We start from the raw sequence: 14,546 nt of genomic DNA, 5'->3' as shown, positions 1-14,546 counted from the left end.
TTCCGTATACAGTTCAGACTTCTCTTACTGACCTTTAAATGCATCCACTCTATGACCCCTCGTTACCTCTCCTCTCTCATTTCTCCCTACATTCCTCCCCGTGAACTCCGCTCTCTGAGCAAGTCTCTCTTGTCGTCCCCCTTCTCCTCCAACGCTAACTCCAGACTTCGTTCCTTTTTATCTTGCTGCACCTTATGCCTGGAACCGTCTTCCCGAGCCCATACGTCTAGCTCCATCTCTACCTGTTTGTAAATCTATGCTGAAGGATCACCTTTTCACTGCTGCCTTTGGCTCCTAACTGCTACTCATTTGCCCTCCTCCTCCCCTGTTCCTCTTTACCCTGTAATTCCCTTGCCCGTAATGTCTTGTCTGTCCGTTTTACCTAGATTGTAAGCTCTTTGAGCAGGGACTGTCTCTCTATGTCAAATGTTCAGCGCTGCGTACGGCTGGTAGCACTATATAAATGCTATTAGTAGTAGTAGTAGTACCTGCATTTTTTATTCTTATTTATCTAGATCCTAGAGAAATGATCTTTGAATTAACTTTTCAGTTATTGAGGATTCAGTTTCAATCCTAATGACAAACTGCACCCCCGGTCTTACATTGTTTCCCTTGAACGCAAAAAATATAGGGACAGGCTTATGAACCTCAACATGTATACGCTGGAAGAGAGGAGAGAGAGAGAGAGGAGATATGACAAGAGATGTTTCAATATCTCAAGGGCATTCATGTACAGGAAGTGAGCCTTTTTCAACTGAAGGACAACGCTGGGACAAGGGGACATACGATGACGTTAAGAGGGAATAGGCTTAGGAGGATTCTAAGAAAGTATTATTTCACAGAAAGGGTGGTGGAGGCATGGAATGGCCTCCCGGTGAAGGTCGTGGAGACGAGGACTGTGTCTGAATTTATGAAGGCATGGGATAAGCATGTGGGATCACTTAGGAAAAGGAAGGGGTTACAAAGGATGGTCCATTTGGCCTTTATCTGCCGTCATGTTTCCCTGTTGAACTAGGAATACGTATTCTGCAGCTATGGAATCTACTGAGTTTAGGAAAATCCGTCTACTGCATTACATACTAGAGGTGTGCAGCTCCCAAACTATCATTTCCTGTATCATTTATGTTGTGGGAAAGTTTGGTTGTTTTCAGGGGGAGGTTGGCATTATTGGGGAAAAGTCCACATGTTTTATGAACAGTGCATTTCTTTAGAAAGAAGGCGTGTGCTTTTGGAAGAGTGTAGACTATTAATGTGTTTAGGAGTAGCCTAGTGGTTAGTGCAGTGGACTTTGATCCTGAGGAACTGAGTTCAATTCCCACTGCAGCTCTATGTGACTCTGGGCAAGTCACTTAACCCTGCATTGCCCCTGGTACAAAATAAGTACCCGAATATATGTAAACCACTTTGAATGTAGTTGCAAAAACCTCAGAAAGGCAGTATATCAAGTCCCATTCCCTTTTACATAAGTAATGTCACACTGGGAAAAGACCAAGGGTCCATCGAACCCAGCATCCTGTCCACGACAGCGGCCAATCCAGGCAAAGGGCACCTGGCAAGCTTCCCAAATGTACAAACATTCTATACATGTTGGCTACATAGAATGTTGGCTACTGTTTGAGATTCTGTTGCTACTATTTGAGATTCTAGATGGAATGTTAATGTTGCTATTCCACTAGCAACATTCCATGTAGAAGCCTGCCCTTGCAGATCAGCAACGCGGCCACGCAGGCTTCTGTTTTTGTGAGTCTGACGTCCTGCACGTAGGTCTTGGATGTCAGATTCACAGAAACAGAAGCCTGCGCGGCCACATTGCTGATCTGCAAGGGCAGGCTTCTACATGGAATGTTGCTAGTGGAGGAGTAGCCTAGTGGTTAGTGCAGTGGACTTTGATCCTGTGGAACTGGGCTCAATTCCCTCTGCAGCTCCTTGTGACTCTGGGCAAGTCAATTAACCCTCCTTTGCCTCAGATGCAAAAATGTACCTGTATGTAATATGTAAACTACTTTGACTGCAATCACAGAAAGTTAGTATATCAAATCCCATCCCCTTAATAACACGTGAAAAAAAATTAATCCAGCCAATATTCAAAGTGAGTTATCTGGTTGAGAATGGTCACTGAAGGGTTAACTCACTTGTTTGTGGCTATCTGATCATTTTCAGCAGCACTTTAACTAGTTACTGCCACTAAAAATGGCCAGTTGGCCAGGTCGGGGGAGGGGGGAGTTCAGCTACATTCCAATATTCAGACATAACTGGCCAGGTTTAGCGGATAAATAAAATTGCATAAAAACCTGTCCTGTCTTTATCTGCTAACCTATGGCTGGTTAAGTCTGAATATAAACTTAACCAGTCATGTGCTAGCTGGCTTTAAAAAACAGATGTGGAGGGGAGGAGTGGCCTAGTGGCATAAAGCACCAGTCTTGCAATCCAGAGGTGGCCAGTTCAAATCCCACTGCTGCTCCTTGTGATCTTGGCCAAGTGACTTAACCCTCCATTGCCTCAGGTACAAACTACTTAGATTGTGAGCTCTCTGGAGATAGAGAAATATCCAGTGTACCTGAATGTAACTCACCTTGAGCTACTACTGAAAAAGGTGTGTGAGCAAAATCTGAATAAGTAAATAAAGATTCTAGAATTCTAAAGAATAACAAGATTCCATGCAGAATTTCAAAGTGTAGCAACATTCCATGTAGAACCCCAAAGAGTAACAAGATTCTTTGGGGTGGAGGAGTGGCCTAGTGGTTAGAGCACCAGTCTTGCAATCCAGAGGTGGCCCCAATTCAAATCCCACTGCTGCTCCTTGTGATCCTGGGTAAGTCACCTAACCCTCCATTGCCTCAGGTGCAAACTTAGATTGTGAGCCCTCCTGGGACAGAGAAATTCACAGAGTACCCAAATGTTACTCACCCTGAGCCACCACTGAAGGCCTGAGCAACATGGAAATAAAATAAATTTTTAAAAAAGGTGTTTAATACTGAACCCTGGACAGGGCCATGCATTGAAATTCTGGTTTTAGCACTGGTGGAGGGACAAAAAAACACTGTCCACTGTGGCTGAATATTGGGGAATGCTCTTTCCTGTGGAAAACATGAAATGGCATGGAAATGTGACAATTCCTATGCCATTTCAAATAAATGCACTTCTCTATTAACAAACTTTAAAAGATTTATCTGTGTTAGATTGGTCTAAAAATTTGACAGATACCAGTGGCATCTTATAAACCAAGCAATTCTTTGAAGCACAAGGACCAGAGCCTCACTTCATCAGATTCCTGCTCCATGTTCTTATGGAAGAGAAGATTGTAGGCTCTTTGGAGCAGGGACTGTCTCTTCATGTTCAAGTGTACAGAGCTGCGTACGTCTAGTAGTGCTATAGAAATGATAAGTAGTCGTACTCTTTGGGGTTCCGGAATCTTGCTACTCTTTGGGATTCTGACGGAATCTTGCTATTCTTTGTCCTTATCCCTTATTTGTCCTGTTTGTCTGTCCTAATTAGATTGTAAGCTCTGTCGAGCAGGGACTGTCTCTTCATGTTCAAGTGTACAGCGCTGCATACATCTAGTAGCGCTATAGAAATGATAAATAGTAGTAGTCGTCTTTGGGATTCCGGAATCTTGCTACTCTTTGGGATTCTGTATTCTTTGTCCTTATCCCTTATTTGTCCTGTTTGTCTGTCCTAATTAGATTGTAAGCTCTGTCGAGCAGGGACTGTCTCTTCATGTCCAGTGTACAGCGATGCATACGTCTAGTAGCGCTATAGAAATGATAAGTAGTAATAGTAGTAGTAATTTTGGATTTTTTTCAGGCCTCTTTCAGTTGTAGCTGAAAGGGAAGTTACATTCCTGTACAGTAGGTATTTCCGTATTCAGAGGACCTATAATCTAAGTTTGTACCTGAGGCAAAGGAAGGTTAAATGACTTACTACGGTCACAAAGAGCCATAGTGAGATTTCAACTAGTTTTTCCCAGCTCTCAGGCCACTAGGCTGCTCTTCCACTCAAAAAAAGTCTTAGCAAATGGGCCTGTGCTTGATTGCAGAAGCCTAATTACAATTATTCAAACTGTAGTTGTACTGCTAGTCCCTCTTGCACACAAAGGGCCTTGTTTACTAAGGTACACTAGCATTTTAGCACATGCTAAAAATTAGCATGTTATAACTGTGTAGGCACCCATAGCAATATTACATGGTTAGCGTGCATTAAAAACGCTAACGCACCTCTAGAACAGCTTAGTAAACAGGGTCCAAAGATTTTTGAACAAGACCGGTCAGCCCTATATATGTTTATATTACTCAAATATATCACCTTTATTTTATTTTTTTGCATTTTATTTTTTTTATAACTTTTTCCTCTTAAGGTACAATGCAGAGTAACTGAGGACACTTCCAGGGGATAGGGGAGAAATGGTGGAGTGAGAATGGAAAGATGATAAAGCTGTCTTTAAAACAATTACATGTTTTTACAAGAGATGTATTTTGAGGTGATAGTAGCCAGCAGTGCATATACAATTCAATTGATCATCCAAAAACAGAACAATGCAAAATGTGTTTAAGACCAACATGTCAGCGATGGTAGGGTCCTACCTTCATTCAGTTACAGTGGAGGTTTGTATTACTGCTACTACTATTAATACTAATCATTTTTATAGCGCTACTAGACATACACAGCACCGTATACATTATATACAGGTACTTTCTCTGTCCCTAGAGGGCTCACAATTAAGGACTTTTCTTTTGTACCTGGGGCAATGGAGGGTTAAGTGCCTTGCCCAAGGTCACAAGGAGCTACAGTGGAGGTTTGTGTTGCTATTTCAGTTACATAACATAGTAACATAGTAGATGACGGCAGAAAAAGACCTGCACGGTCCATCCAGTCTGCCCAAGAAGATAAATTCATATGTGCTACTTTTTTATTTGTACTGTCCTCTTCAGTGCACAGACCGTATAAGTCTGGCCAGCCCTATCCCTGCCTCCCAACCACCAACCCCACCTCCCACCACCAGCTCTGGCACAGACTGTATAAGTCTGCCAAGCACTATCCTCGCCTCCCAACTACCAGTCCCGCCTCCCACCACCAGCTCTGGCACAGACTGTATAAGTCTGCCCAGCACTATCCCCGCCTCCCAACTACCAGTCCCGCCTCCCACCACCAGCTCTGGCACAGACCGTATAAGTCTGCCCAGCACTAGCCCCGCCTCCCAACCACCAGCTCTGCCACCCATTCTAGGCTAAGCTCCTGAGGATCCCTTTCTTCTGCACAGGATTCCTTTATGTTTATCCCACGCATGTTTGAATTCCGTTACCGTTTTCATCTCCACCACCTCCCGCGGGAGGGCATTCCAAGTATCCACCAGTCTCTCCATGAAAAAATACTTCCTGACATTTTTCTTGAGTCTGCCCCCCCTTCAATCTCATTTCATGCCCTCTCGTACCACCTTCCCATCTCCGGAAAAGGTTCGTTTGCGGATTAATACCTTTCAAATATTTGAACGTCTGTATCATATCACCCCTGTTCCTCCTTTCCTCCAGGGTATACATGTTCAGGTTGGCTATTCATCTACAGGTTTCTCTCCATGAGGTTTTTAATACTCTCTCTCTCTCTTTCTGACATGGGCTGCACATACTGCAGCAGGACATGTTTATCCACTCCTACCCTAGCTGAGATAATATTTAACCATCTCTCTGACCTCATTTGCACCTTACTTTAAATTAGTGACCTTATTTTCTAACTCTCCTATCTATCTATAAGTTCCATCTTTGCTTATACCCTACACTGTCAATTAAAATACATATTGTGTTGACATTGTAAGTAGTATACTATGCCATACTTTGTATCGTTATTTGAATATTTTTACTGCTGTGTTTATTGCTCGTTTGATTTATTCTTACATACACCACCTTGAGTGAATTCCTTCAAAGAGGCAGTAAATAAATCCTAATAAATAAAGTATAAACTGGATAAAGAAGCTTGTACTCTCTACCAAGCATAATACAGTGAGGTTGGAGGAGTGTCGTTCCTCAGTCTTTTACATCTTTGGCCCTAAATTATGGAACTCGTCGCCACATCAGATCAGATCAATACAAAATTTAGGACAGTTTAAAAAAAGAATTAAAAACTTTGCTGTTCCAACAAGCTTATGGAGCAAAGTGAAATGAGATAGGATGGAGCCGAAATATATAATAAGAACAGGAAATTTTATTTGTGATGTACTGAAGGGTAAATGGTTTTAATTTAAATTTATTGTCTCTTTGTTTTATATATATGTTGTATGCTGTATTTTTACTGTATATGTTCAACTGTTCTTGCCATGAATTTCAAGATTGTGCAGAACATAAGTATGTAAAAAAAGTAAATAAATAAAACAGCTATATTAATACAATATAAATGGTCTCCTGCTCCCTTATAAATTGATTCTTTATTTTAATGGCTTTCCTTTGGACATTGTCCTTTAATGAGGAAGGAATGAGGGAGCACCACAGACTCTTTGAAGTCACTTTGCTTAATAGCCCACAATCTCACTTATATAATACATTACCCCATCCCCCTACACAATCGATTACTAATTGAACAGTAACAATTAATATGCTTATTCTCCAACAATAAAACAAAATCATAGAAATTTTACAATAAAATATATTTTAAAAATATGATTTCCCAAGACAAAGGTAATTCAATGAGCTACACTGATTAGTACCGCTAATTTATTGTTGTGAAGAAAAAAATATATGTAATATAATAATTATAATTATAATGGTGGACTTGAGTATACAACTGATATCTGAGTATTATAAAAATGTGCAAAATGGGGGGGGGGGGGGAAAGTTTCTAAAAAGAAAGCACAGTCTTTTTGGAACAAATTATAACGTGCAAATATTATAACAGGAAAATCCTGTTTTCCAAAATGAATGAAACCCAGAGGTTTTTTTGGAAACCCTCCAATTGGATGAACCCTTTCTTGGCCTGGAGGAAACAATTAAAAAGCCTTGAATGAACAGTTTAATACCTTTCCTTTCTGAGACATATGTTTCATAATTAGCACAAAACAGGAGAAACCTATATAGCAAAGGTATTGCATCTCCTGGCAGTAATGAGGGGAAAGAACCTTACAAATTACTTAGATAGATAGATAGATAGATAGATAGATAGATAGATAGATAGATAGATAGATAGATAGATAAGCAGACACACATATATAGACAGACTGACTGACAGATGCACATATCCACATACATATAGATAGATAAACGGACAAACGTCGATCTATACAAACTCATTCCCAAACAGTTTACAATTAATTCCTCAAAACTGAGAAAAAGCGATTTTATGAGTGAAACCCTTTTTCATGAAGACCAAACAGAACCAAACTAACGAGCTCACCATTAACTCAATTTCCTCCTCTTAAAACCCACAAGCCGAAAATCTGCTTTGCTCCTTACCTCCCAGCTTTCGTTATAATCATCTCGGTCCCCACTTCGTGAAACTTCAACCACAATTCTCGCTCGTGCAAAAACACTTTAATACCTTCCATTCCCTGAAGAACAGCAAAGACGTTTTATGATCACATGTGAAAACATTTCATGTTAAAAATTAAAATAAATAAATAAATAAATGATTGCATGATGTCTCCTGCTATTTTGAGAATAGACAATTGAGGGCTTTTTCTAGGTACGAAGCAACATTGCAGCGTTAACTGAGCATCAAAAATTCCTACCGCATTCACTCAAGTAAAATTCTCAATGAATTATTCGTTTAAGACTTATATATGCTGTTACTTATCAAAAATGTGCTTATTTCTGACCTGACGACGAAGTTTTACCTTCGAAAGCCAATCAAAAAATGTATTAAGTTAGTCCAATAAAAAAGGAAGAATCAAATTTGTATGATCAAGGCTAAACAAGTCCTGAAAAATCCATTTGCACAGAATGACTTTTTTTTTAATGCCGTGTTTGTTAAATCAGCTTCAAAACTCGGGACTTTTATTCACATGCTTAATATAAAGTCAATTCCAGAGCTATTTTTAGAATAATGTTTTGGAAAACAGGCATCAGCTGGCCCTTTTTCTTATGTCTTTAAATTGTAGATTATGTCTCAATTGATATCTTTATTTTTTTTAAAAGAGGTAAACGCTCCCTTTAGTGCATTAGAAACCTCTTTTTTTTTGAGGGGGGGGGAGGTTGTAGTCTTTAACGTTTTCTTTTCTACTTCTTAAAAGCACGTTGAAAGCGATGTACTGCTTTGTGCAAGGACGAGTTGCTTTGCCTTATCTTACTTGGATTATTGAAAGTAAATATTACACTGCTGAATCCCCCCCTTCTAGTACTCAGACAGGACATCCTGCAGCAGCTGAAAAGTGAAGCGGTCGGGACAAAACTAACAATCCGAATTGTGATATTAAAAAAAATAATAAATAAAAAGTGATACCACCTCCGAACCCTTCACTACCTAAGAAAATAATGAGAGGGGGAGGCAGACGGTCCTACCTGCTGCGTGAAAGCTGCCTGGGGTGAGGGGGGAGCTTTACTGCTTGTACCCAGCTGAAGGTCCGGCTTGGTGTCCGAGAGCTGCTCTTTACTTTCGGAGTCAAGTGGAGGGTCCGACAGTCCAAAATCTTCTTCGGCGTCCGCCATCTTCTGCGTCCTCAGCCGAGTCTTCCACTGTAAGACAAGACGGGGTTTTTTTTAAAAAAACGAAAAATCACAACATTAAACTCAAATCTGGCTTCAAGCAACATTAAAATTCAAAACTATGCAGAAGATCCATGATGTGGCAATAAATCTGAACCAACACCGTGAGAAAACATCCTTGTCTATCTTTGATTATTGGGTGCAATGTTGTGCATTACACAAACAGACTAAATTCTGCCATATGTATGGTGGGGGGGGGGGGGAGGGGGTGGGGGGGGGGGGCACAAACATAACGTCCCACGGCTGACTCCGGCATTGGGTTTTGTCTGGACTCCTGAAAAGGCCAATAAAGATACAATTTCATTCTTTCTGCATAGGTCAAGTTGAAACTAATACTATGTTGCTGTTTTGTCCTTCCTTTTATCTTTCTGGTAAAATACAATCCCAGACTCGTTTCTCCTACAGACCCTCTAGTTCTGGCTTTTTAAGAGCTGACACTGCGGTTACATTGTTTTGGACAATCTATAATTACCTGGCTGAAAATATTAACAGAATAGACGCCAATAACGCATAAACCAGCAGATTTTGTGGCCTAACGTATCAAGTGCGAATCTAAGTCCTTAAGTGACTGCAAAAAAAAGTAGGAAGAAATTGTTAGTTTTAAACCCAGCTGAATTGACGCACATCCAAAGTGGAAGTCATTAAACATTAAAAATGAAAAGAGAAAAATTATAAAGCTGGCAATAAAAAATGTTTCAGAAGCATTTCTGATTCTCCATCGTTAAAAAAAAATAGTATGTAAATAGTAAATGAAGAATATTTTATGCATCTATTTATATACATACATTTCGTAAGTATATTATTTTTGCATATCCTTATTCCATAAATGTTACTATGTTACTTATTCTATGTTACAATGTTACTATGTAAATGTAAATATGTTCAAAATATTATTTTATGCAAGGATCTGATTTTATAGGGTGTATAATGGAAAGATAGATCAAGATTTTTAAAAATTAAAATGGAAAGAAATAGGAAAGAAAATAAATCGTTCCGGTTGAACCGCTGAAGTGTCACCAGTGAATCAAAAAAGTTCTAATATATCATTTGTTTTTCGTGCAAGTTCAAACTTTTCCTAAGAAATACGGTAGCTTGCTCTGTGTAGGCTTACTCTAAATTTACTGGAGATAAGTGTTGAGAAATAGGGCTTAATTATAGGAACAGCAGTCAGATTAATGGAGTGCTTGCTGCCTCTTCCAGTGATTTTAATACAGATACAAAAATCAAATCGACACCGTGATTTATCTAAGCGAAGCACAGATAGCAATACTAATTATTTAGGGGTTTCATTATAACAATAAAGTAATGACAAATAGTTTTAAAAAGTAGCAACTCAAATCTGTTCAGCACTGTGAGGCATCTTTAATTGATCATCAATAGATCTGAATTGCACATTTTTAAAAGTATTTATCATGACTTCATTATTTCAGCATGCAAAATAATATAATAGCTAAATAATTAATCAAAACACGATTTCCGTTTGTTTGGCTGTAACAAAATCACATGAACAGACACAAATGTAGCTATTGCTGAGGCATAGATACGTCTTGATGAATTAGTTTTTAAAGAAGACACAGCCATGTCAACAGAGAATTAAACATCTTGGGTTCTTTGTCTGTAATTCAGTAAATAATGGAGCCTACAGTTCAAGGTTTTCCTAAACTGAGTTGTGTTTTCTCTGACAACCAGAATGTAAAACCGAACCAGGCCGAATCCCGGGGTGGCGACCTTGTACCTTCTTTCCTTTCCCCCAAGGGCTTCCCTCCAGGCAAATACAGGCATTTTTTTTTCGAGATCATTCACTGCTGGTTTTTGTCAGAAAATACCTGAAGACTGCAGCGAGTGATCCCTTGGTCTCGGTGGATTCACCAGGCCCCTGTATTCCGTTAGCAAAGCTGGGATTAAAACAATCACCCACGCCAGGGACCGTTATACCTGCAAATCAGTGCATATCCTTTTTCGGTTTCGGTAAGAACGGCGATCTAGAAGAATCCCAGAATGGAAGTCGGCTTCTTTCTTAGTTTCCTTCACCCCAGCAATGGTGATTTGAGGGAGGAGGAGGAGAATGCATCCCACGCCAACGACGCCTCTTTTTCTCTCTTCCCTTTTTTCTCTGTCTCGTCTTCTCCCTCTGCAAATACTTCCAGGTTGCCAGACCGAGATTCAAAAAATACACAAACACATAGCAAAAAAAAAAAAAAAATTCCAGCCCCCACGTCCCGGGAAGGTTAAAGTCACTGGACACAGCAAGGGCAACTTGTGAGCTCTGGAACGTTCACTCTTACTTTCAGTCCCCCTCTCACCTCCTCCCTATGCGTCTCTCACCTCCTCCCTGTGCGTCTCTCTCTCTCTCTCTCTCTCTCTCTCTCTCTCTCTCTCTCTCTCTCACCTCCTCCCTATGCGTCTCTCTCTCTCTCTCTCTCTCTCTTTTCTCTCTCTCACCTCCTCCCTATGCGTCTCTCTCTCTCTCTCTCTCTTTCTCTCTCTCACCTCCTCCCTATGCGTCTCTCACCTCCTCCCTGTGCGTCTCTCTCTCTCTCTCTCTCACCTCCTCCCTATGTGTATCTTTCTCTCTCACACACTCTTTCTCACTCTCTCTCTCTCTCTCTCTCTCTCTCTCTCTCTCTCTCAGGGAGTTGGATGTAGTGGGAGATTCAAAGCCTAAATGACGTGAGGGAATCTGGGTTGCTCTGAACAGAGCTGTGAAAGAGGCTACCCAACCAGAGCTGTCTCTCTCTCTCTCTCTCTCTCTCTCTCTCTCTCTCTCTCTCTCTCTCTCTCTCTCTCTCTCTCTCCCCTCTCCCTCTCTCTCTCTCTCTCTCTCCAGTCTTTTGCACCCTCCCCTGTCATTCTCCCTTCCCTCTGCTTAAAGTCATTTCTGTTTCTTTCTTCCTTCTCTGTTTATCTTAACCACTTTCTCACTTATCCCTCCTTCTTCCCACTTTCTGTTGTCTCCCCTCTTCTTTCTCATTTTCCCATTTGCCCTTCTCTTAGGTGTTTTCTCTGCTTCTCTTCTCCCCCCCCCCCCCCCATCCATCTCTTTCCAAAATCTCCACCAAGAAAACAAGAGCACGGTTAAAAGATTTCATCAAATTCAAGAATAAACCCCTCACTTCTCCCCTTTCCTTGTCATTTACCAAAAGAAAATCACTGGCAGAGACCCTCCATTCCCAGAACCTCCAACCCGCCCCCCCCCCACCCCGGAAAAGTTTCCATTGCGGAGGTCAATCAGTCTTTTCTCCTTTTCCGTCTTCTTCACTGCAATTTTAGAAAAAAAAAAAAAAAAACCTAACATGAAGTATAAACTCCCCAAACAGTTTCTTCTAGTTCTGTCCGTGGATTTATTTTGAGCGTGATGTGGTTAGTAAGGGAAGTCACGGGATTTCATATGAATAATGAAACTATTTTAAAAGAACATAAAATTAAGAAAGTTACCCTTGACTTTTTGTGGCTGCAAATAATAATAAAAAAAAAGATCAAAGATTTAAAAATAGATCTTCTTTGGACTCTGGAATGTTCTAATGATTTGAGCACTAGGTACTCTGTATACACATGTCCGACAGCCCTGCTATATTAAAATAATCAAGGCGTCATTGAAGGCTGTGGTTTGTTTTTATCTTGATTGCTCTCCTCCCCATCTTCTCTCGCTGCCTCTTTCTTTCTTCTTTTTCTGAAATGTATTATTTGGAGGGTAAAGTTGAATAGGTCAGAGCAGGGTAAACAGCTAGGCCGTCTCATTCTACTGTCTGAAAAGAACCAGGTTGGGGGCTGTATTTTTGATAAGGCTTAGAATAAACGCCATGGTTTACCTCATCCTTTCCCTACCCCCCCCCCCCCCCCCTCCTCCAGACCCCTTGATTTTTCTTGTCATTTTTGATTGTTTTGCTGAGGAAAGTACTTGAAATGGAAACCTTTCCATCTTTTAGCTGGACTCACCTGCTGAAATAGTACGTTTGAAGGGGAAAAAAAGAGGTTGAAATTAAAAAAATATATATATACTAAACACAACCTATATGCTTTCTGAGCGGGGTTAGATCAAATTAGTAAATAACGACCGATCAATATATAAAATTGATACGCGTCAGGTTTCTGAGCAACTCTGAAATGCACAGGATTTATACAAATTTTATCGTAACCACTCTTCACTCCACTTAAGATCTCCTGTTCAGAAAGCCTATAGGTTGTGTATTTGGGGGTTTTTTTTGCATTTTTTTTCAGTTTTCTCACACTGTTTATTATTATTTTTTTTAATATAAAGGATCCCAGTGATATTTGAATTTCTTAGATCATTTCCTTCAAATTTGGAAGACCTGAAAACAACAATATTAATAGATTTTTCTAGTACACTCAGCAGTAAACTAAAAATTAGTTTCGGGAGGAAATTTTAGAGTTGGCCAATAAAACACAGCAAAACAAACAACTATCCCCCCCCCCCCCCCCCCCCCCCCCCCCCCCCCACACACACACACACACACTTCAACATTTTGTATGCTAATTTATCAATAGAAATCAAACAAAATAAAACATGGAAAAGAAAATAAGATGATACCTTTTTTTATTGGACATAACTTAATACATAATAATCAAGAAATGTATTAAGTTATGTCCAATAAAAAAGGTATCATCTTATTTTCTTTTCCATGTTTTAATTTTGTTTGATTTCTATTGATAACCTTTAAGAGTGGACTAACACGGCTACCACCCCTCTCTACTTAAGATGTATGCTAATTTAAAAGTCCTTTTGAGTCTTTTCCTGCGGTCAGTATAGGGATTATTGAATATTTACAACTATAATCTAAACAAACCCCAAATTTGAAGCTACTCAAAGAATGTGTTTATTAATGGGAAAAATAAATATGATTATGGCTTTTCAACAAATATCCATCACCAGCTGCAGGAAATTATATAGAAATAGATTCTGGAACAGTAGTAAGGATAACACTTACCCTCCCAAAAAATATCCTCACTCTTCTCTCAATGATCCGTAGCACAATCACCCGTATTCCCTCCTTTCAATAGGAAGGAAAATGCACCGACAAAAAAAAACAGATCTTTAGCTGAGGTTGTATTGAATCCGAGTTCTCCAGCCCGGGCAAATGAAATATTCCTGTTTATTATCAGCTATACGCCAATAAAATAAAGAGAGTACTGGAACGATATCCGTTATCTCACCCAGCCCTGCGCCTATAGGGCTCAGCGACGTCACCAGCCACGCAACTGACTCCCTGTCATGGTTGACTGAGGCATTAATGGAAGGTTAAGTTGGTTACTTCTTTTCCTTTTAAGATCTGTCACTTAGTAATTACCCTGTTTGCAAGAAAACTCCACATTACGTTAGAAACTGCAAAACCAAATGCTACATTAAAGTATTTATTGGGGGGAAATCTATGCAATGGATGAGGAGAAAAAGCCTAGCTCTTCTGCTTACTTTGAGCTGTGTAATCCAAGCGCACCCTCGTTTTGCTGCTCAGAAGTATTTTTATTCTTAGCAGGAAAACTTGTCAAAAGGACGTTCAGACACCTCTGAAGCAACGGCTGGGCGCTATATATAGTAAATGATAACCTGCCTGGTTTCACTGCAGAGTCTGAGAAGCAATTATCTGCCATGATAATAGAGAAACCCTGGAGTCTTCTGCCAAAGATAAAGATAAACTTAATTTCTAAATCCACCCCCCCCCCCCCCCACACCGAATGCTTCTCCAAACTTTAAGAGCGCCTTTCAAATTAAAAGACTGGAATTTTATTTCAGACTGGTGCTTTTTTTTTTTTCCCTGGTTGATTGTTTTAAATGATTGTTTCTGCTTGTTTATTCCATGAGTTCTAAATAAACTAAAAAAAAAACAAAAAAAACAGAGCATCGCTCCT

The 14,546-nt window shown here is 40.0% G+C and overlaps 1 protein-coding gene across 4 annotated transcripts in view; it reads right to left on the bottom strand.

Moving 5' to 3' along the window:
• The window catches only part of TBX5 (T-box transcription factor 5), an 85,767-nt gene extending 72,032 nt beyond the window's left edge, over positions 1–13,735 (bottom strand). For 2 of the 4 annotated variants that reach the window (XM_030220126.1, XM_030220127.1), the window contains exons 1-3: positions 10,617–10,796; positions 8,478–8,651; positions 7,434–7,528 (exon numbers count right to left, since the gene is read on the bottom strand). In XM_030220126.1, the coding sequence (XP_030075986.1) occupies positions 7,434–7,528; positions 8,478–8,624 (242 nt within the window). In that variant the 5' untranslated portion in view covers positions 8,625–8,651; positions 10,617–10,796. The other 2 variants (XM_030220125.1, XM_030220124.1) reach the window with 2 other exon arrangements.
• Between the last annotated feature and the right edge of the window lie 811 nt (positions 13,736–14,546).

The sequence above is a fragment of the Microcaecilia unicolor genome, chromosome 11, assembly GCF_901765095.1.
Source record: "Microcaecilia unicolor chromosome 11, aMicUni1.1, whole genome shotgun sequence".
Taxonomy (NCBI): Eukaryota; Metazoa; Chordata; class Amphibia; order Gymnophiona; family Siphonopidae; genus Microcaecilia; species Microcaecilia unicolor.
The sequence above is the reverse complement of the archived record's forward strand: the minus strand, read 5'-3'. Positions and strand labels throughout refer to the sequence as shown.